A 24,051-nucleotide genomic window follows, 5' to 3' on the forward strand; every position below is an offset into this window, starting at 1 on the left:
AATTAACACACCCACAGAACTTTGCTTTTTTTGAAAGTACACTACTCACACATACTAAATGCAATCGCTTGCATAGGGGGAGATTTGAACCCATCACCTAGGGACTCTCAATTGCCACTACACTAACGCACGATTGGCATGAAAAAAAAAAACCTTGTTTTTGTTGGGGTTTGGGGGGTGAGAGAGATATTAAGGTTGAATGAAACCTAGTTTTTTGTTTTTTTTTGGAGGGGTCGGTTGTGTTTGTGTATGTGAGAGATGTTTGCAATTAAGATGAAAAAGGTATGGAAAGACGTGTGTGTGCTTGTGTGTGTGTGAGAGAGAGAGAGAGAGAGAGAGAGAGAGAGAGTGTGTGTGTGTGTTTCGTGAGAGCGATATGTTTGTGATTAAGGTTAAAAAGGTATGGAAAGACGTTGTAAAGTTTAAAATTTGAAGGCTTGAACGTTCAAGCTTCCAAACATCAACGTCCATGAATAATATTAATGTTGCGCGCAAGCTCGAAGTTCAAGCCACGTGTCATATGATGGAACATAGCGCTCCGCTATTTTTCATTTATAAATTTTATTTTAGCAAAAAAAATCAGCAAATACTAAAATTTTGTAAAAAAATATGGACGACCACTTTTAAGATCTTACAACAGCTCATAATCGTGATGACTTAAAGCAAGGCGGTACATGCCAGCAGGCTTGAGTTTCGCGTGCAAGGTAGCCTGTCAAGCTCAGCTAAAACACCCCTAATTTTCGATTGTTATTAAAAAAAAACCGGGTTTAAAAAACATAAAACGTGGAAAATAATCCGATTGAGAAAAGATAGGTTTTCTTACAAAAATTGAGAAAAGATAGATTTTTGTTACAAAAATTGAAATGTTAAATTCTTCCTCAAAATATTTAAAGATATAGTTATAAATATATATTGAAATGTGAAGAAAATGCATAATTAATGTCAAGAAAATGCTTATTCAAAATTAGAATTTCCATTTTAATCCATTGGGAAAAGGACTTGATGTAATGCTAGTTACCGTCCGGACCGACTAGGCTCTCTTTGTTGGAAAGCAAGCAGCAGTGAGCACATGGGCGTTGCAGGCAGTGGTTGCAGGCAGTGCAGCTCCCAGTTTCCAAACACCTTGTCTATTGGGTCCCTGCAATGGGAACAGCTCAGCAATTTCAACTGCCCTGCCAATCAACCAGGTATTTTCCTTTCTTTGCCTTTTTAGTTTCTTAGCACCTATCAAGGCAACTCCACACTTTGAGCACATGCTTGCAGCTTAAGTATCACTGTTGTCCCCTGAGCCTTGATCACTTGCCCAATTGGAGAAGTAGATTCTGCATGCAGAAATGCCAGGACCATTCCATGTTGTTTGCAGGTTCACTTTTTGCACTTTGAGACATACCCTCTTCCTTGTATTCTTTTGCTTGCTTTTTTATCATGTCAGATTTTCATCTTGCCCTCTCATGGAACACCATGGTTTCCAGAAGATCCTTTACTAAGTGAGTTCTTCTTCTTCTTGCTCATAGCCTCTCCTTTAACCATCTTCCATATATACTCCTGTTGCAGACTGTAAGGAGCCAGCTCCTGCAGTAGCAGACTACCTGATACTATGTAACACATTTAGCTTGGGACGTGCGATTGCGACAACAGGTAAATGATGTGAGAGTAATGCTGTGTGTGTGTGTGTGAGAGAGAGAGAGAGAGAGAGAGAGAGAGAGAGAGAGAGAGAGAGAGAGAGAGAGTTTTCACTAACTGTATGCAATATGTACTCTGCTTGCAACATTATTCACAGAACAGCACAGTATAATGAAGGAGCTTTGCCCAAGCATTACATCACATTAACCTACCTCTGTTTCCCATGCTTTCCTTTGCAGTGATGACAGTCTGCATGGATGTCTGATCTAGATGCCGGCTTTGTGCACTAGCAGCTCTGTCACAACCGCTCATCCAAAGTCCATATTGAGTCCTGACAGCACCAAGATGCCAGCATCAAACAATACTACCGGCCGCAAGAAAGTGCGCTGTCCCAAATGCCCTGCCCGCCTTACAGAGCCGTCAACCTCAGTTTATGAATGCCCTATCTGTTCAACACCTCTTTTGTGTCAGATCTCAGTAATCCCATTTGTTTGCGGTTTTTTTTTTCCGTAGAATACAGTAGTAGTTTACTTTGCAATTATATGTATCCTTGCCCTTGAAATCTAACAAAGTTCTGTTTCTTACAGCTAGAGGTAGCCCAGCTGGGATGAATGACAGTTTATTGGAGAACAGGTTGCATGGAAGTGGTGATGATTCAAACAGTACTGAACTTCCTAGCTTCAAGCTGGAAAGGGCTAGGCTCACAAATGAGACTGGGGAAACACAAGGGCAGCTTGGAATGGGTCATACAGAACAGGAGAAAAAATTTATCCAGAAAAACGACAGAATCTTGGTGTCAGAAGCTTCTGATAAGATAAAAGTTAATGTATGGCAAGATGTTCTTCCGTATATGTTGGATGATCAACCCCTTGCTGGGAATAATTATCACAGCCCAAGAAAATCTGCAAGGGATGGCTTGGTGTCTAAATCAAATGCATTTCCTTTGGAAACGCCTCTATATCCCTCTCATAGAAGGCCATCCTACTCCTCTACTGTAAGTGGAGAAAGCTTGGATAAAAGTGAACAGGGGAGACATTTTTCTGGCATCCGGTCGGCTTCATTCACTGGATCCGAAGCTGGATTTCGTTCTCCACCATGGTCTTCATCAGAGAATGTGGATATGTCAGAAGTTGGTTCTTCAATAGGTCAAACTGAGGGGTCTTCTCTCCATGAAAGCTTTCATCCGCACATAAGCAATCTTGGTCTGGCTCGTTCTGATGCACACGTGGTTGATAATGGCAGAGCCACACATCAAGAAGAAGTTGCTCATATTGAGAGACATTGTGCGAAGTTTTGGTCTCCAAGTGGGGCCACCGATGAAGAGGCATCCTATGTCAATGTGGAGCTAGACACCAGAGTTGATGATGAAGAAATCAAATTGGGCATCGATAAGGAATCCTTTGATGACTTGGCTCGTGCACAGAGTGATTCTGATGATAATGATAGGCTATGTAGCAGTCTTACGGAGTTAAGCTTCAGGATTGAATCTTCTGTTGTTTTGGGCCCTTCATTCAGTGATGAGGATGCTTTAGAGATGGCTGTTAGTAAGCAGAGCAGTGTGACAGGGCCAAATGCTTTCGTGCTTAGAAACGACGGTGAAGGCATGACAAGTCACAGATCAAATAATTCTGGAAGTAATGGGGAAGGCAGCAACTCAGAGACGAGGTGTCACAATGAAATTCCATTGAAAGGATGTTCACAGAGTGCTGATGTCGGAGACTTCTGTTCTGCTAGTGAGGATGCTAAAGGAGATGACAAGAATCAGGAAAATGAAGGCCTGTGGAACTTTAACTTGAATATGTGGAAGCCAGAGAGTTTTAGGATCGGCAGGGACTCAACAACGAGGTGCTGCATGCCATCAGAAGGCTCTGACCGTGCGGGTGCAGACTGTGTAGAGGAGGAACCGGTGTTAAACTCAAAGGCAGTAGCTCTGAGAAATTCATCTTGTAAGAATCCGGCTTTTCCAACCTTCTCACAGGAGGATTTTGAGCTGAGTAGAAGTTTGTTGCTACACAGAGAGTTGCAAGGCCAAGATTTTTCTTCAAGGAACAATTACGGGTCTAGCAATGCCAATCCTAAAGGTGGAAATGGGGATGGTTTGGTAAGGCCAATCACCCCTCTAAGGTCAACACTATCACAAAAGCTTTTGCAAAGAAATCAAGGAGAGGCAGCTCAGACACAGGTAGACCAGGGGGCTATTGAGATGAAATCTAATCTTTATGAAAGCTCATGTGTCAAAGAGGGCATGCCTCTCAGTAAAAGACGTGAACATGGAGCCACCTCTAAGATTCATGCTTATCGGAAGGTTCTTCAATCAGAGGCATATGTGTATGAAGCTCCATATCTTGAGGAGCAGGAGCCTCGTCTTTTATCAACTCTTGGCAGGTGCAACTATCAAGTGGATGATAGGCTAGTTTCCCCCAGAATACCTCAAAGGCACGATGATGAAGGCAATGCTTTTGCTTGCCAAAGAGACTATGTGGATTCTCATAGAGTGGCATTGAATAGAGATACTATGGGGAGGTTCTTCAACCAAAACTCTTGTAATCAGCTGGACTCTCCACATGCAAACAGGCAAGAGCGGAGTTCTCTTCTGCAGAGTCACATGTTTGAAGCAGAGAGGAACATGAGGGATCGACGGTCAGGTTACTCATTCCATAACCCGGCAGGGCACCATTACCATTATCATGCTAGGCCTCAAGAAATTAACTCTTATTTTCACCCCAGTGAGCAGTATCTTGTTGATTCTTCTGGTTTGCCACTGCCACCAGGCAACAGGGTCTACCCCTCTCAGATGGCCTGCCATAATTTATTGGCACCTGGCCCCGCTTATCAAAAGGATTTCAGCCACTTTGCACCACTCAATTCTGTTTCTCCTGCTTGCACATTCTGCAAGCAGCAGTCTTGCATGCAGCCACCACCACATACGCCTCAACGTGGAGTCTGCTTTTCCCAGTGGCCATCAAAGGCTCATCAACATGTGCTTTTTGAGCCTCCTGCTCATCATGTAGAGCCTACTATGCATGGTCCAGCTAAGCAGTTCCAAACAGGTTACCATCTGCTGCAGTCACAAGGACAGATTAGGTCCACTGCTCATCTTGAATACTCAGCGTTTTTAGCAAGGAAACAAAAGCATTATCCTCCTCTACCTGGTCCTGGTGCTGCTCCCTATGTTTTGTGCCGAGGCTGTTATAAAATGCTTCATGTTCCTCCACATCTCCCTATTGTGAATGCTGTGCAAAAACTACGGTGTGGTGCTTGTGGAAAGACCTCCAAATTCTGTGTTTCTCTGCAGGCTGACAATCGATCATCTATTAAGGAGGGCTTACTTACAAATGCTGCACATTTATCTTATCCTAGTCACTTCTCAAGTACAAACAAGTCGCATTTAGCAGCTGCGACTGTGCATCCATCTGAACATAGTTCTTCATATGTTGGCAGACCAGTACCTATTTCTAGTTTAGGACTGGGTGGAACAGCCAGATTTGGCTCTAGCTTACACCCTCAGTATGAAAGACTGGACAACCAGATGTTAACCCAGGCAAATACTTCTGCAATGGCTGAGTTTGATGCAGAGAAACCTGATAGAGTTTGCCATCCTAGGTCTATCACAACCATCTTGCAAGGTCAGGGGATTTTTGAAAGCCAATGGAGATATGGTGAGAATGATAGGTTCCTGAATAGTTCTGGATTCGTTCATGAAGGCTATCTTTCATCTTCCTCTTCTAGTGCATGTGGGTCTAGTCCAATAAGAAATGCAGCTGGTCACTATACACATGATCACCAAAAATTCAAGGCCCTGAGGAATGATAGGGTCGGTTTTGGAGAGAAGAAAATGAACCATGCTTTTCTGTCACAGTCTGCAGTGCTTGGACAAGATGGAAAAGCTTTTGAGGCACCTAGCTTCGCAGATGGTTTTTTTCAGAAAGGCTCCAGTAACAGTAGGATCAGGGTCTCTCCTGGGGAGGTGCAAGGTTTGACTCATGAGTACCTTAGAGAGAGCTATGGCGATGAGCCTTTAGAGAGGCATGAACCAAGGCAACCTCATTCCATGGATGCTGATTTATTCAGAAGCAACTTAAGGAATAGCACCCAAAAATTGCCAGTTGTTCCTGGCTCTCCTCTCATTGAACACTTCCCCAAAGCCTCTGCAGGTTTTGGTTCCAACCTACAGCAAGGACATGAACTTCGAGTTTCTAACAATGGCATAAGGGCAGCCCCATTGTCACCTGCTCCAGGTTCCCCTTTATATGAGCATCTTACATATGATGCAGCATCAGACTTTGATGAATGTGTTTATAAAAAAGAAAGTAATGTTGGCGAGGTCGGTGGTGAACCGTCTGTCCAAGACGTAAGTAGAGGGCCCAAGTATCTTGCAACTCTTCTTAAGAAAAGCCTCCGAGATTTTGGCAAAGGAGGACAAGGAAATAACAATCGACAGAAGGTGGTGGTTAATGGCCACATGATACCAGATGTAGCTGTAAAAAGAGCTGAAGATAAAGCTGGAACTATCCATCCTGGCGTGTACTGGTCAGTCTCTCTAAAGAAATGCTTTGTAGTATTGCTAGTTGAGTGTGTTGGTTCATCTTCAGAGGAGTGCCTTGTGAGTTGCTAGGTATTCAAGAGTTCACTCACTTCTAAGAGGGGCTTATTTCATGGTGTTTCCAAACAGGTATGACTATCAGGCAGGATTTTGGGGTGTAATTGGTGGTCCATGCCTAGGAATCATTCCAGTAAGTTGACTTTAACCTAGAACAAGTGTTTCATTCTATATCAAAATACTTACCTTAGTTACCTAGGTTAATGCCTTTCACGCTAAAGTCATGTAGGTACTGAGGTGCTTATGGGAAGTTGATGAGTAATAATATGCCTTTTGTTGCAGCCATTTATTGAAGAATTCAAATTTCCCCTTGCCAAAGACTGTACGGGTGGTAGGACGGGAGTTTTTGTCAACGGTAGGGAGCTTCATAAGAAAGATCTTGATGTTCTTGCTGTTAGAGGGCTGCCAACTACTTCTGGCAAGGCATACATGGTGGACATTAGTGGGCAAGTTGTTGATAATGCATCAGGTCGACAGCTTAAAAGTCTTGGGAGACTTGCCCCTACGTATGTATACACCTCTCCATTGGAGCTAGGTTAGAAATCATGTGTACTAATGACTTCAAAGTGTAATACTCACTATATGATGTGAATGTCTTCACTGACAGAATCGAGAGAAGGGGTCATGGTGGTGGAATGTTTCAACCTAATGTACAATCTTGATCACTCTTTGGGTGCCAAATTTGGTGCAAGGTCAGAAAGCTACATATGTGAGTTTGAACTAATGCCCTCTCCAGAATGATAGCCACTCGGGCAAGAGCCTGCTGACACGTGACGACCACAGTCATGATGGCATGAAATGATGCATAGCCAAATGTTTCTTGGAGTTTGCTCTATTCTTTCATTTTTTAAAGCAAAAGTTTCAAGGTTTCACTAGGGTTGGAAGTCCCTTTGTAAGGTGCAAATTCAGTACAGCATATATGGCGGTTTTGTGATGTATGTATGTGTGTATGAGGCTTTGGAATATGCCTTTCTGAAGGGATGAATGCCAGCAGGTTTTGATTGATGATGAACAAAGCCAGCTGCCATGCTGATATGTATTTTGTAAGCACATCATGTGAGAGTCAGGCTATGTTTTTTCCATTAATAGAGATTTTTTTTAAAATTAATAGAGATTTAAAAATAAAATAAAATTAATAGTGTGTGTGTGTTTTTTTTTTGTTTTTTTTTTTTGCATGAAGCTATTGCTAGAATTGCACCACTTGCTGCTTTTTTTCAATCTGATTTTTTCCTCCATTTACGTAGCCTCACATTATTAATACAACCTTGTGATATGTACTCTCCTTAGGGTGGGTTCCTCAAGGGTAGGATCTAAATTTACAGCTTGAAATAAATGGTGTCTGGACTCGTGGTCTGCACGGAGGGGGCTTGTAAATGCCCCATAACTCCAATCCACCGCATGAGAAAAGTCGCATTGACTCGCAAAGAAAAATCGTACTCGAGACTCGTATGAACTAACTCCTAATCCACCGAATGAGAAAGGTAGCATGTGGCCAAAAGCCAACTAGAGCTCGCACAATCACAAGGAAGTAGCATGTGGCCAAGCCAACTAGAGCTCGTACAATCATAATTCATACGCATGGAAACCATCCCTATGATGGGGCTCTACCTTGGTAACGAAGGCTTGAATAACACGATGCTTAATGACTCCAATAATAGTTTTTTTTTTCTTTTTAGCTAGAGTTTTGTACTTCATTAGATCCAAAAGAAGATAGGCATCATTTTACATCACATTTGGAACAAGGCTTCTCTATATATTTTCGTCATGGTGGGTGTTCCTTGGTGGCTTTGTTTGCTAGTATTTTTGGGTAGCCATAGCTAAGCTATTGTTTGCTTCACATGATGGCAACTCTTCTTAATGGTTGGTAGTAGTAGGTATAGGCAAGACAAATCTTGCGATAGCATTCTAAAGCTTATTGTTTGGTAGGGTGTAATCTCCATTTGGTTGGGATCTAATTGGTTTTCTTTTTAATGTTCATGCACAAATTTTATAACTTAAAACTTGGCTGAAGTTAATGTAGTGCCTTTTTGAAGGAGTGAAGGGAGAGCTTTCATGGCAATAAGAGATGGTTCTTCGCAATGGTTCTTTCCGACAAAAGGGGGGGGAAGAAGAAGCTAATACAAGAAGAAAACCTATCTAGCATGCATCTATATCAAGCAAGCAAGATTCAATAGCATGCAAGTAAGCAGGAAGAGGTAAGAAGGAAACTATTATAAGGGAATGATTGTGTATTGCTTATTATAAAAAATGACTTATTTACAAGTGACTAGTTTTCATATTAGGCTAACTAAACTTAAAAACGGTTCAGCCTCTATTATATGTACACTAAGTCTATAGACTTTCTTTCTTTGAAGCTCATGGTAAGGTTGCTTTATATATTCAAGTGCCATCTTACAGAAGTTAAGGGTCCCTTTGAGTAAGACGGCGAAGCGTCTTACGGTAGGACGATTGGGTGAAACCATGTTAACCCATGGAGTGGTTAACACATCCCCCTTTCTAATGGCGCATCCTCGTGTCACCCAAGTCAATAAAGCTGCTATGCTGAGAAGTGGATGGTCCAGGATACATTGAGGTTAAGTTGTATAGTTCAGGATTGATCTACAACTAGATATAGGGCTTGGTGATGGGAAGTTTTGGGTAGCCCTAATGGTAGATAACTTATCAAGGCGTCATGGAAAGTGATAGATGATGTATATGTGCTTCATGCTTGTCCTCCGTTGGTTGTGAAAGTGGTGTGCACCCTTCAACATGAGGTAGTTGGGAGAAGTGGTCTACACCCTATGTGTTTAGTGGAATGAGTGCCAAGACCCCATGAAATGATTGGCATGGGTAGATGGAGTTTGAGATGCCGTGGAATGACAAGGTATGATGCCCGGATCATTGGGTTGTTGCTTGATAAATATGTTGACTACGGTGAGGTGTTGTTGGTGTTGAATCGGAGTGGAAGGAGAGGATATAGGCATGGAAGCTCATTGGAGGTATCGGCAAGGTCTAGGATTTTCCAAGCGATGGGTCGTACTATGGGCTAAACTTGCATCCGCCCGCCGCGGTCCCCCTATCCAGAGATGTACCTAGAGAGTTGCGTTTGATGACAAAATTAGTTGCAAGTGCATGTATTTGTGTGTGCCATGAAATGTGAAGAGAAAAAATTGTGATGCTTGTAGTGAAATATACAAGTGACGTGAATGGGCAATGGACGAAAGGTGTGCTCGTGTGTGTGCGTACTTCTCCAAACAAATAACTTCTCCAATCAATTGTTTTATTTGACTCTCTTTGCTACTTTCTTTGATATTTACTTGACATTCCTTTTCGTTTGGGAGTCAAGATCATTAGAGTGCTTGAGGCATGGTGGCAGTGGATTTGCACATGGTTGTGCCCAAAATTGCAAGGGAGTTGGGCGGCCTCTGTGGCTTGACGGATTTGGCATTGCACATGGGATAGAGGTAGTGGGAATCACTAGGTGAGGTGGTCGAAAGACTAGGTCACAAAAGGTTCTTGCAGATTTGGGAAAGGTCCAAGCGATGGGTCATACCATGGGCCAAAGCTTCCGCCTGTCATGGTCCTCCCATCCAGTAATGTACTTGTATGCTGTCGGTGCCTATGTGTCTATTATATGTAAAGCATATGGATATTGTAGGTGACGTGCAGGGGCATTGGGGAAAAGGTGGGTCCATGTAGAAGCTTCCTTCAGTGAAAACTTTAACACTTTGCTTTCTTCGATACTTTGCACTCTCCTTTTTTCATTAACACTTTGCATTCTGCTTTCTTTGACTCTCTTCTCTTTTTTCTTTTTTCTTTTTTTTTTTCTTTTTTGTTTGTTGGTTTTTTGTGGGTATCCTTGGGCAAGGTTTTGTATCGAAATTGGGCCCATAAAAGTTTGGACAGATAGTTGGCCCACAAATTCGTGGTTGTGGTGAGGGGTGTGGGCCAGGGAAGTTTTAAGCCATGCCTTGTGTATGTCAAAGCGAGTATCCAGGTGACTATGGAAGTTGCCTTGGAATGTGACATCCCAAACGATTGGCAGGTATGTGAGCTTATGTTCATGGATAGGTAAGGACACCCTTGGGTCCTTCTCGTCACCTTCACTGGCTTCTTCTAGAGTAGTTTGTGATGGTTCCTCATTTAAATCCACCCCTCTAGAATGATTCGAGGATCGGACGCTCATGGATGTGGTTAATGGGGGGTTTAGTTGGTTGACAAGATCGAGGCTTAGGGGTGGAGCGGTGGAAGAGGAAGGGGCTCCCATGGAAGATGTTGTGGATACTTGATGGGAGGGAATTGGACTTAGGTCAGTTGGAGAGGGTCCTTAAAGGAGACGGGATTCCATGGAGTATAATAATGCAGTGTCCCTAAAGGATATGTCTTGGTCGAAGAAGAACATGGTGACGAGGGTGAATTGCCACGTGGTGCTGATGTGGGCTAAAAGGTGGGGGTGGAAATAGGGTTCGATATAGAGATGCTGAACTAAAGTAAATATAGGGCTAGGGTGCGGTTGATGAGGGTAATGGTATCCATGGGAGATCATCTCATGGTGGGCAATGTGTCAAGGTTTGTAGCCCATGAGAGAAGCATGTCTAGTTTCCTTTGTTCCCGCCCTCCCAATGGGGTATCATCCGAGGCAAGGGTTTGCATTTGATGAATTTCACCATATGCCTCAATTATCAGGATTTCTTTGTCAAGGAGGAGATCTTAGTAGGATGCTTCCCTAGCAACCGAGGAGATCTTGGTAGGATGCTTCCTTAGCAACCGCTTTTTTCATTGCGAGGTTGAACTCTTCTTGAAAATTTGTGAGGGTTTTTGTGGCTTCATGTGTTGCAGACAGGGCAGGGTCACATTCCATGGTTCATCCACTTGGGTATTTTTGGCTTTTGCTTGTCTAGAAGTTGGTCTCTTTTGTCTTCATGTGTTGCCATAACCTTGGCGGTCATGAGGGCTTGGTATTGAAGGCAGACGGCACTGATCATGAGTGTTAGCTAGCTCCTCTTGGGTGGCTTTGGGAGCTACCACAATCTCATGCTGACGTCGAGGGATTTCACATGTCATGGCTTTCTTGATTTCGGTTTCCAACACGGTACTCTTCTCATGGCGACCTGAAGAAGTTGTTGGGCATGGCTAAGTTTTTGGCCCTCTGCCCAGATGTATGCATCCCGGCCCTTGAGCTCTTGTTGTTGTTGTTGTTGTTGGAGGATGTGGTGCTTGGAGGTTTCAAACGACATGGCCGATAAGGTTGATCCATCAGTGAGTGTTGAGATCAGAAGTACTGAGGGGGGAGTACAAAATCCTGGGCTAGTTTTAGGGGAAAGAGATGGTCTATGAGAGACCAATCAATAGCATCCTTGAGGGTTCCTAGAGGTGGGTATGGGATGCCTCCATGGGCGGAAGGCCAATTGAAGGCAGATGTGGTGGAGGTTGGAATAAAGTGGAAATTGCTGATAGATTTGGGGGGATGGGCACGGAGCAAACTTCTCCAAGTGGGATTTTTTTGACAACCAATCACTCTCTATTACCAAGTCTTCTCTCTCTTCTCCTCCCTACTCCTCCTCCCTACACCCAGCCCAACCCGACCCTGCATGGAGTCTCTAATATAAACACCTCATGCTCCATTTTCTTCATGACCCTTTCTATAATGATTGAGGTTGACAAAGTGAGAGCATTGTCTATCCTCTTAGCTACTATCTGCGACACTCCTATTTGTACCTCAGGGTTGTGCTTCTTGGTGTGTTCTCTTCTTGTAAACTCTCCTTCTGTAGAACAAATCCAGCTCCTTCTAGAGCTTGCACCTCATCACTCGTAATGTTTGTGCCCTTATGAGAACAAGCCAAACACTTGGAGGCCACACAAGTGCATTTGTGATTGTTGAGTATATGGACCATGTGTGGTCCACGCTTGTATTGCAGAACCACATAAATTGTTTGCATTGCCGACTGGCCCACTCGCGCTGAAAGATCCCTGCCCCCTCCGTGCAACGAATTCGGGGTTGCTAGTAGCGGAAGTAGCACTTCTTGCGCAGGGTAGAGCCTCTCACTTGGGGCCTCGCCCCCACGGATATTCGGACAAGAGACTAATCCCTCGGTTCTTCCAAAACCGAACTCGAAAAAACTTCCCTCGTCTAGAAAGCACGGGCGATTCCTCCATGATATTTTTATTCTAACGTAGTCAAGAGCCTTAAACTAACCTAACTGATCCGACTGAACTTGTAAGTCACATGGTCAGATCAAAGAAGAAACATCTATCCCGATTCATATCACATCACATCGATTCACATCACACATCATCCATCCACATCTATCCCAATTTACATCATATCACATCACATCCCTTTCACATCACATCTCACTCATTCACACTTATCCCGATTCACATCACATCACATCCATTCATATTCATCACATTCATCGTATCCCCATTCCATCATCTACATTCTATCCACATTACATCACGTCCACATCTATCCACATCATATCTCATTCATTCCATCCACTTTACATCACATCCACATCATATCTCATTCATACACATCCCATCTCATTCATCCACATCCATCCAATCATTCACATGCACGACTATCCACATCTATCCATACATTCACATCTATCACTTCACATCCACATATATTCACATCACATCACATTTCATCCACATCTCTTTACATCACATCACATCTCATTCACATCCACATCACATTCACATCCACATCTCTTTACATTACATCACATCTCATCCACATCCACATCACATTCACATCCACATCCCCTTACATCACATCACATCTCATCCACATCCACATCACATTCACATCCACATCTCTTTTCAGCACATCACATCTCATCCAGATCCACATTACTTTCACATCCACATCTCTTTACATTACATTCTTTCACATACACATCCACATCCATTTACATCACATTCTTTCACATACACATCCACATCCATTTACTTCCCATCTCACCCTTTCACATATTCTCTCATCTCATTCTCATCTCATCATTCACATCCACATTCACATCCATTTATTTCACATCTCATCCACATTCATTTTCATCACACCACATCCTATCACATCCATTTATATCTATTCACATCCCATTTACATCTTATCACATCTATTCACATTCTATCACATCCCATTCACATCTATTCACATCCTATCACATCCCATTCACATCTTATCACATCTATTCACATCCTATCACATCCCATTCACATCTTATCGCATTTCATTTACATTTTATCACATCTATTCACATCCTATCACATCCCATTTACATCTTATCACATCCATTCACATCCTATCGCATCCCATTCACATCTTATTCCCATTTAGTAGCTTTTCCTACTTCGATACCGATAATGGGACTTTTTCTAAATTTCTGCCAATTGTTTGGCTTAGATAAAGGTTCTTTTTCTCGAGACGACTATTTCCATATTCTTTCTCAATTTCTCAAATGAATTATATTCAATATTTCTCTTTTGAATAAAAGAATTCATGGGATTTACAAAAATCAATTCTACCCATATTTTCACTTTTGATAAATATTCATAAATTGAATTATACTAAAAATTTCTCTTTTTCTCATTTAATTTCTTGGATCTCAAATATCATGGGAATTCCTCTTTTTACTTTTAATTGCTTGAATTCTAAATGTCATTGGAATTTCTCTTTTATCATCAAATAAATTTATCTAAAATTCTTATTTTTTTAAATAAAAATATCCATTAATTCAATATGCCAAGAATTTCACTTTTACTATTTAAATGATTGAATTCTAAATGTCATGGAAATTCCTCTTTTATCATTTAAATATTTCTCATAAAATAAATTTATCTAAAATAAAATATCCATTAATTCCAATATGCTAAGAATTTCACTTTTACTATTTAAATGATTGAATTCCAAATGTCATGGGAATTTCTCTTTTATCATTTAAATATTTCTCATGCATAAAATAAATTTATCTAAAATTTCTCTTTGAATTTAAATAAAATATCCATTAATTTCAATATGCTAAGAATTTCACTTTTACTATTTAAATGATTGAATTCGAAATGTCATGGGAATTCCTCTTTTATCATTTAAATAAAATTATCATAATTTCTTCTTTTCTTAATTATTTAATTATACATAAATCTTAAAAATTAGTTTTCCATTGAATGTGATGAAAATCATTCTTTTAGCCTAGGATATTCAATCCTAGAATATGGTAGGAAGTTCTCTTTTCACGTTATGCATAAGAATGAATTATGTATCAATTTCTTAAAAATTTTACCATAGCTCCGATGCTATTACTGATAATTTTTAATATTTTTGAAAAGAATAAGACTTAGTAATGTAATTATGATAGTATAACTATCTTTTAACCTTAAATCCAATTTATGAATTTAACTCATAAGATTTTCATAATTTACTAGCATATAAGTATAAAAAACCATTTTCTTAACCTCTAGCTTCACAAGCCTAGAGCTTGATTTGTGAATTGAGAATTTCTCCATGAGAAGCATCAATTGAATAGAGAATTGGTCATAGGAATGACCATTCTTTTGGGGGAGAGAGATAAACATATAAAGCATCCTCATTTAAGCATAAATATAAACTTTTCTTAAATATTCATTACAACTCTTAAAAAAAAGCTTGATTTGCATGATAAACACTTAATTTAGAAACTTCTCAAGCTTGAGAGGGGTTGAGAAGTGAAAACATTGAGAATAGTAGAGAAACCATAAAATTACACTTTACCTCTTGTTTTTGCTTGCTTCTCTATCTTGGAAGAAGCCCCCAACCAATCAATTGGTTAGTGTGGTGAAAGGAAAGCTCCAAGGATGGTTGAAGAGAGAGAGAGAGAGGCTCCACTCTCTCCAAAGTAGAGGATTTTTAAGGGATAATAAAAAATATCATTATTTTAATGTAATACTGGCATGGTATAGTTCACAGATTTTTTTACAAAAGACTAAGGATCTATTTATAGGTGAGGGAGGCCTCTAACCAAGTCCAACTAGGTTCTAGAATTTTCCAGGTTTAGTTTGGCTGAATTTGGACAAGATTTGGACCTAGTTTAGCTCCCTTTTGATTTGGTTTGATCCAGGAGAGAGGAGAGATAAAAATATCACAATTTTTTTGAGTTAAAAACTCCACCACATGTGTGAAATAGGCACCTCCTTGAAGTTTTCCCCCCTCCTTACCAAGGTGTCAAAAATGTATCATTATACCAAAATATCTCCATTTTTTTAGTAATATCTCATAGTTTTTAACTAATAAACCTTGTACTCAGTCAACTCTTCAGTCAACTCTTCATCTTATGTAGGTATTCACTCATTTTTGAGTATTTTCTTTTATTCATTGGATTTATCTCCTCCCCACACTTGGATTGATTCTATTGGCCCATAGGAACCTTAATTGGACCATAATCCAAATATTTCTGAAAATCTAGACCCTTAGGCTAAGGTCCTTTACACACATTTTCAATTAATTCCAATTGCACATTGGAAAGTTCTTTTTGAATTTCTATTTTAGGGAAAATCATTTTAGACACTAGGAACATTTTTATATCCAAAAATATCTCAATTTTGGATTACCTCTCTCTAGACATTTTCTCTCTCCAGGCCAAAATAGGATCTTTCTTCTATTTCAGAGAGGGGAATAATTACAAGATCAGAAGGGGAGGTTCTTACACCTTTATGCCTCAAAAGCTAGAGGGAGGAATCTTACATGCGCATTCCATAAAATCTCGGTGTTGGGACCCCTTCCTGACTGTTTGATTTGCTTTTTGCATTTCCTTGCTTGGCCACCTAGCCATGCTTGACAAGTGACTTTACTGTTTATTTTTGTGCGACGAATTGCCCACATTGTATTATGAATTTCTACTTCCCACACTCTTCACATTCGCTCCTTCCCCTATCTTTGCACACCTCTGTTTGTTTTCTATTATGGGGAAAAATCAAGTTTTTTTTCTTTTGCCTTCCGGGGTTGATTCTCTGTAACATCTTTTGGCCATGGGAGCTTTTTCCATCCTCATTTATTATGGTTTGTGGATGCCACTTATGGTGCACTGTCGTATTTTCGCCCATCACATTGGGAACGTGGAATATAGGAGTTCCTCTAGCTATTTCTCCCACAAACAACTTTTTGCGTTTGGGATTGGTGATAATCCACTTTTGTTGGCACACCTATCTAATAACTTTACGATGCTTGGACTAGATCCTAAGTGCTTTCCTTATTGAAATGCATACCTTTTTGCACTTTGAAGAAGTGCGTTGGCTAGGTCTATGTCAGGACATGGGTAGGACTAGGGGAGTCGGGTGGTTTAGGGGAGTCCGGACATATGTGGACAGTAAGGGTATTTTAGTTGGCTAGGGTTTCTATATTTGGTGGTCGGGTGAAGAGTTGTCCTATTCTTTTCTAGCTGGTTCATGGAGGTCTCATTGGCTACTCTCACACATAAATAACATTCACAACCCAAAATAACATCAGCTCTTGTAATATGCATAACCTAAAAATCTAAGTGCATTTCATGTCCCTGAATAGTGAGTGGTACTTGCTTAACCACTGTGTCCCATGCATGCATGCTTATCATGTACATTAGCAAAAGATACCATATATTTATGATCACAAGGGCTTTGTGGTGGTAATTTTAAGTTTTTAACAAAGTGATAATTCAAAAAGTTATGTGTAGCCCCATCGTCAATCATGACATGAACTCTTCGTCCGTTGATGTGTCCATGCATCATCCGAACCAAATCATAAGGTCTAAAAGAGGGTACCCACATCATAGAGGTTACACAACACTCATGCATGGCATTAGTATGGCATACTTGAAATTCAGAAAACTTCTGAGAAGCTTCAAGTGGCAAGACTTACACCGTGTGCACTGCCTTACTACTTCCCTTATCGACATCTTTGCCACGGTTCTTTGGATAATTCTATTTATCATGATTAGCAGCCATGCAAATAAAACATAATTTTTCCTTTTTAGCTCGCTCATAATCTTGCAGAGACAAGGGACCCCTTGGCCCCTTGGCCTTCTTAACCACATCATTACCTTATTTGGCTCCCTTCTATTTGTTCCCCTTAGAACTACGAAAGTTGGATGCTCCAACCCAAGGTGTCTTGGTATGTGTTTCTTCTCAATATTATCATCAAAGATTTGCACACTTTTTATGGCCTCTTCCAAAGTTTTATGATATTGAGTTTTAACCTTAGTTTTATATTCATTATCTAAACCATGCAAAAAACCTTGTACTTTATGAAAATCATCCAAACCTTTTAGCTTGAGAATTATCTCACGATACTTGGAAATATATTGGGTCAACGTAAGACCTTCCATCTTTAAATTGTCCCAAGCATCCCAATTGCGATCCTTCTCATTCTCAGGTAAGAATTCTTTCTGAAAAAGTGCCTCAAAAGAAGCCCATGTCGTAGGTCGATTGCTCTCACTCTGAGACTCATCCACCACTTGTAGGCCTTGCCCTCAAGCGTGAGACTTGCCTCGAGCATGCAAACAGTGTCGTCACAGGAGAATGCTTCAAAAGGTGCAAGTCCATCCACTTTTGCAAAAAAGTGTTCACTGCATCTTTATTACGCTCCTTCTCTTCCTCGCCACAAAAGGCTTCATGCTCTTGAGCATAACTGCTATTTTTTGATTCCCGACCGTTTGGGTGCCTTGAGTGGACCCCCCCGGGAGTAGATGCCCCTGGAGTATCCACTGGGACACTCTGAAACCCTGAACTAGCGACCAATTGCCTAAGAGTCTCTTGCATGGTTTGTAAACTTTGAGAAAGAACAATTAAACTTTGCTTAATACGCTGTGTGTGTGATTCTAATAAAATATGTGCATATAAATCCACAAATCTGTGATCACTCGCATCCAGATCAGCCATATTGATATCCAAAGGTGAATGACTGCCATGCTGTTGACCCTCGAGGTGCTCGGAATCTTCTGAGGTCATCAAATTAGAATGCAAGATGAAGATAAATACCTAACCAAAACCGTCTCATCTTGCTCTTGATTTCTCTTCGCTCTTGTGGACACCCCTTTGGTGCTGGAGTAGCGGTGTTGCTTCTCTAGTTCGGTCGATGAGAGAGAGAGAGAGAGAGAGAGAGAGAGAGAGAGAGAGAGAGAGAGAGAGAGAGAGGGAGGGAGAGAGATATGCTGTTTCTCTCCTTTATTTCTTCCACACGCTGTAGTGGACCAGAAACGAGAGAAAGAGAGAGATAAAGGTGCTTCTCTCCTCTAAATATTTCTCTCTTTCGTGGCTGTTGATGCTATAGCGGAGAGAGAGAGAGAGAGAGAGAGAGAGAGAGAGAGAGAGAGAGAGAGAGAGAGAGAGAGAGAGAGAGAGAGAGAGAGAGAGAGAGAGAATTGGCCGCTGTGTAGTCCGTCCAAAAATAGCCATCGGCTGTGTTGCTGTTGCAAGGAACGGCTCTACTGAAATTTTGTGGTCGGCATGTGCAACGCCGTTGTTGCTGGCCACTCCTTAAAAAAGCAACCACATCTTCGCACGCCTTCTCTCCGTTGGGTTTTTCCATCTCTCTTGCTGCCATGCTTTGTTAATGATGTTGATTCTAGCATTTGATCCACCATAGCTCATCACATTGCTGCAAATTTAACATGGTATCAGAGCCTAGCTTAGAATCCATCAAATTTATGAGTCCATTATCTTGCTAATCACCTAGTTAATTAGGATTAGGAAAAAATCAAAATTTTAGCCCTTTTTCAATTAACCTCTATACCCCCAGCCTGGTAGAGAAGCTCTCCATAACATTGGCCCAAACCCTTTTAGCCAAACATAGCTACACTCCCTGCGCTTCAGCCTGTCAAAACGAATCGCCAAACCACCATCGTGAGCTGTAGATTTTTGCGTTTTTTCAAGCACCATTTTTTTGAAGCAAAATTGAGATCCCTTCTGCACCAGATACAATTGGTCTAATTCCTCTTGGCCCGAGGGGTTTTCAAGGGTGCTCTACAAGTTGGTGAAGACAGTTTTTGATTTATCAAGTCTACAGTGAGATCCAAGCTCTGCATCAAATCTACAGGTGACTTTGGTAAAACAGAGATTAAGCATTCAATATTTGGTCAAATCTTGTGTTTCTTGGCTTAATCCTCTACTAGACTAACTGCTATTGATGGGTTTGAAAGGAGTTGAGCTCATTTGAACTCTAAGGCCCCAGATTTGGACTCCCCGCATACTCTGTTTTGTGCACACAAAACATAGGATTATTTTGCTAATCAATGATTAATCAGCACTAATCAATTGAGGGTTCAAATTAACCATTGGGCATCTGATACAGATCCCTATAACTTCAGATTGCAATTCGGAGATGGTTTGATACTCCAACCATTCAGTACAGCTTTATGTAATTTCTGGTGAATTTATGCTGATAAATCTATTTTGTAATCATCACCTAAACACTAGATTGAGTTGTAAAAGGAGAGACACTGCCCTTGAATCTTGAAATTGGATCAAGAGGTAAGACCCCCTTCACATCATCATGAGCACGGCACAAGAGATAGCCAAATTTAATGGGGAGGAGCAGTTTTATACATGGCAAACAACACCCATGTATTTGCTCATGAGGAAAAATCTGTGGGGGCTAGTTGAGGGAAGAGATGAATGCACAGAGGTGAGTAGGAAAAATGAGTGGAAGAGCAGGAATGAGAAAGCATTAGGACTCATCGCACTCAGTTTAAATGATGAAATCATTCATCACATCACAGGGATACAATGGGCAAAAGATGCATGGGATGAACTCAATAAATTATTTGGCACTCAAGCAAAAAATTCAAAGATAAATCTATTAATACAATTCTGCAAAGTGGATATAAAGGAAAGTGAACCTTTAATCACACACTTGAACAAATACAAAAGCATTAAGCAACAACTGAGAGCCATTGGCAAGAAGGTACAAGATGATGAGGCACTAGCAGTGCTTCTAGAGAGTGTGGACAAAGGTGAATATGAAAACATTGCAGCAACCTTAAAGAATGTACCTAAATTGAAGCTGCACGAGATAGAAGGAGCTCTACTGGAGCAAGTGACCAAGGTCAAAGAGAAGAAATGGCTGGACTCAATAGCTGGAGAAGAAAAAGCATTCTTCACCCGAGGAGGATTCTCACGAGGACGAGGACGAGGGAGAGGCAGAGTAGGAGGAAGGACCTTCACTTGCCACAACTGTGGAAAGCTAGGACACATGGCAAGAGACTGCTACAGCAGACCTAGTGGAGAGAGAAACCCCACAACCCAATGTAACCTGCCCCAATAGAGTAAAACCACCTCTGAGCCACCGATGATGTAGGCCATGTGGTAGATGTATGTGCACGAGCACTTTAGTCAAGGTCACGGGCACTTGTAGTAGCCTTGGACACATAGAGAGAGAGAGTGTCAAGGACTATGAGTTTAGGGACTTGAGGCACTGGTTGCGGACTATGAGTTTAGGGACTTGAGGCACTGGTCGCGGACTACCAAGTAAGAGGGAAACTTGGTATAGGGTCCAGGTGTGCTAGGATTATTCACTTGAGGGGAGGTGTTGAAATATACAAGTGAATAGGGTGTGTGCGGGAACAAGCCCCTAGCAAGAGGCTGTAAAAGAGAATCTGTAAATGAGAGAGAAGCTGTGAAAAGGTGAGAGATATCTATTGGGAGAGAATAAAGGGTAGCATGAGAAGATTTAGGATATGTGGAGATATTCTAGGAAGCGGTGGAGAGAATCAAGCAAAAGAGGTGGTGAATCAAGGAGAGATCAGTGGGATTAGATGCTTGGATGTAAACTCTATAAATTGAGGCATTGGCCTAATGAGAATTTGCTGGTTTTTGATTATCCATGCCTACATTAAGCTATCAGTTAATTGCTCACTAATCTCATCTTAATCGTCTAATCTCTTTGTTAATGATGTTGATTCCAGCATTTGATCCACCATAGTTCATCACATTGCTGCAAATTTAACAGCGGTCAGGGGGTTCTTTGTAAGAGAAGAGAGGGAGGTGGGGGGGAAAGGGGGTGGGTTGTGGTGAGCTCTCGCCCACAACACCTTGACCTTTGGGTGGGTTGGCGAGCGCTTGCCACAACTTGGGGGGGTGGCGGGCGTGGGGCCCACCTTCTCCAAAAATAAGGGGTGTCCTCCAAAAATAGGTGATCCCCGTTATAAAGGGGGTCGCCTATTTGGGAACCCCTTATTCCCTATCGCCTGCATGTCCCCTTATCTCCTATCACTTGGATCTCCTGTCTAAGCTCACTCTGTCGTTGCACCGTGTGCCTCCCCCTCCCTCTCTCCTTCCCTGTTTTGCTGCTGCTTCTCCCCTCCTGCCTCCCACTTATTGCACAGCTAGGAAAGCTTGAGCTACTTCATAGGGTTGACGAGATCGTCCCTATGTTTGAGGGAGCAATTGATGTGCGTGCAACAATGCATCTACACGCGGATGCTTTTACAGATGTCATTGAGTATATGGATCAACACATCAGCACGTACTCCATCATGTTTGAGGGTGATGAGGGCCTATGGGTTCCGGTTGACCTCATCAAGTACATATTCAGGGAAGACAAGAATTTTAGATTCCGCATATCAAGGATTTTAAAATCCCTCACAGAAAAGGACTACAGGAATGAGGAGGAAGACTTGCTCTTGGATCTACAAATGGGCAACATCGGCACTTCCTTCATGAGCTGGGACATGGTTTTGGTCCTTCTGTTACAAGAGGGTGTGGCGAAAGAAAGTGGCAAGGGGCAAAGCAAAGCTAATGGAGCAGGTCCAAGAGGCCCATGCTGAGGAAGAGAATGTTACAGAACAGTGGGAGGCCTCAATGGCATTGGTGGCTCTACAAGAGAATGTCCCCGAGGAGGTTCCGGACCTACTTCTAGAGGGCGATGAAGTACTCTGGTGAGAAGGAAATGCAAAGGAGACAATGCATCATGGGAAGCTTCTTTAGTGCAAGCTATGGCTGCTAAGCAATATAGAGAGAGAATACATCATGGAAAGGTTCTTCTGTGCAAGTCATGGCTACTACTGTGGGTTTGGAGAGAGGACCAAGTATTTTAGAGAGAATGCTCATGGTAAGCTTCTTCCTTGCAAGCCATGGCTACTACTGTGGGTTTGGAGAGAGAAGGCTCATTTAGGAGTACAGATCTGCTAGCTATGGAGAGAGGACCAAGTATTGTAGAGAGAATGCTCATGGTAAGCTTCTTCCTTGCAAGCCATGGCTACTACTGTGGGTTTGGAGAGAGAAGGCTCATTTAAGAGTACAGATCTGCTAGCTATGGCCTTTGGAGTAGAGAAAGAAGCTTTTTTCCATGGAGAAGGAGTGCAGGGCATTTTAGAGAGAGGATGTAGAGAGATTAAGAGATCTGGTGCACACACAAAAAAGCGGGGAAGAAAGTGATGAATTTTTGGAATGTTTGGAGTTCGAAAAGGTAGAGAGAGGCTATGATAACTGACTGACAGCCCAAAAGTAAGCTTTAAAGTCACCTAGGTGGCAAGATCTAAGAAGATCTCCTTTTTTTCATTTTTCTTATTTTTTGTGAAAAATCAAATATATGCTTTTAGGACTAGGCCTCTAGGCTTGGTCAAAGATGGATTAGCATTTTAAGCATTTCACTAAACGTCCAAATTAAAGGGCCCAAGAAGACTCCATTGAGTTCCTAATGTCTTGGCTTGCTTATCTAGCAGGTCTTTAAGCATTATGTATGCTTTGAATGTGGGGTTTTCTTTGATGTGTTTGGATCACCAAACAACTGTTGAGCATTCGACAGGAGTTGATTGTTGGTGGGACCTAAAGAATTGGCTGGAAGACATAGGCCGATAGTAAAAGGCCGGTACACCAAGAACCAGGCACAAACGAATGAGTCTTGTAATAGTTTGAAATGGAGGGACAAGAAGAAGGTCTTCCAAGATAGCAAAGAAGGAGGTAGTTAGCAATTAGAAGATAGATATATAGAGAGATAGAAGGGATCAGTTAGGCAGAGAGTGAATCTGGAGCACATAGCATTGTACATGTCTGATAGTAATACATAGACCGTGAGTATTATTTCATTGTGTACTGTTTGAGTGAGTGAGAGAGTGAGCCTTGTGGTTCTATGAGCGCTTTCATCCATCAGCATCAAGTGGCTCATCAGCGAGACAACAACAAGTTTCCCACATATAAGGGTAAGAAGTATGAAGACCTCGACACCCACGTCATGGAGTTCAAGGCTGTGTGGAAGGTAAACCACACTCATGCTAATGTTCCTGATGATGAAAGGAAGTGGGACCAGTTCCACGCCACATTCGGGGATATACCCACCACTGAATGGGTATCCCAATATGACCAGGACTACTTCCACACCTTCCATGCACTAAAAGAAACTTTACTCAAAATATTCAGGGCTATCAAAACTAACTCTAAACTATAGGATAAGCTACGAAGCTTGAAATAGAAGCTTCTTTGGTAGTAGAAGATTATGCAACCATGTTTCGCACTCTACGTGTAAGACTCTCTCTAGTAGCTCATAGACCTTCCAAAGCAGCTCTTGTGGACTGGTTCCTGCACAATCTAAACAAAAAATTGAAACCAACGGTGGTGGCAACAACCAACATCGATGCCAAAGGGTTTGATGGACTCGTGGAAGTTGCTAAGCGAGCAGAAAGAAACATGGGATTGGAAGAGAAGTCAAAGAAAAAGAAGACCAAGAAGTATAACTCTTCAAACAGTGACATCGAGTTGGAATCAAAAGACTCAGAATCTTAGTCAAAAGATGAGGAGGAATTCAGACACAGCAAGAAGAGCAAACGCAAAGGCAAGAGGACGAGGTGGATGGCCTAGCTAAGAAGGTGGCGAGGGGAGAAGCTTGCTGTACAATATGG

The 24,051-nt window shown here is 41.7% G+C and overlaps 1 protein-coding gene across 8 annotated transcripts; it reads left to right on the plus strand.

Annotated features, from left to right (window-relative positions):
* Window positions 1–611: 611 nt before the first annotated feature.
* Window positions 612–7,355, plus strand: LOC147628422 (uncharacterized). Of its 8 annotated transcripts, XM_086813547.1 has the most exons (8): window positions 612–704; window positions 1,015–1,187; window positions 1,555–1,638; window positions 1,863–2,089; window positions 2,211–6,153; window positions 6,296–6,356; window positions 6,506–6,729; window positions 6,831–7,355. In XM_086813547.1, exons 4-8 carry the CDS (start codon window positions 1,894–1,896, stop codon window positions 6,883–6,885), a joined length of 4,479 nt encoding a protein of 1,492 aa, XP_086669673.1. In that variant the 5' UTR covers window positions 612–704; window positions 1,015–1,187; window positions 1,555–1,638; window positions 1,863–1,893; the 3' UTR covers window positions 6,886–7,355. The 8 variants fall into 8 exon arrangements, with proteins under 8 accessions (XP_086669673.1, XP_086669678.1, XP_086669671.1 ...); XM_086813552.1 differs by lacking the exon at window positions 612–704 and having other exon boundaries at window positions 1,033–1,187; window positions 1,863–2,100; XM_086813548.1 differs by lacking the exons at window positions 612–704; window positions 1,015–1,187 and adding an exon at window positions 1,320–1,363.
* Window positions 7,356–24,051: the final 16,696 nt, after the last annotated feature.

Source organism: Cibotium barometz, chromosome 19 (assembly GCF_041138505.1).
Source record: "Cibotium barometz isolate CiBa-2024 chromosome 19, ASM4113850v1, whole genome shotgun sequence".
NCBI lineage: Eukaryota > Viridiplantae > Streptophyta > Polypodiopsida > Cyatheales > Cibotiaceae > Cibotium > Cibotium barometz.

What these genes read in the sequence shown, in the direction of transcription:
- LOC147628422 (XM_086813545.1), top strand. Translation starts at nt 1,070, where the DNA reads ATGGGCGTTGCAGGCAGTGGTTGCAGGCAGTGCAGCTCCCAGTTTCCA. An exon ending in ACGTGCGATTGCGACAACAG is followed by an intron (nt 1,639 to 2,210) that starts GTAAATGATGTG and finishes TGTTTCTTACAG; the next exon opens with CTAGAGGTAGCCCAGCTGGG. An exon ending in CATGCCTAGGAATCATTCCA is followed by an intron (nt 6,357 to 6,505) that starts GTAAGTTGACTT and finishes CTTTTGTTGCAG; the next exon opens with CCATTTATTGAAGAATTCAA.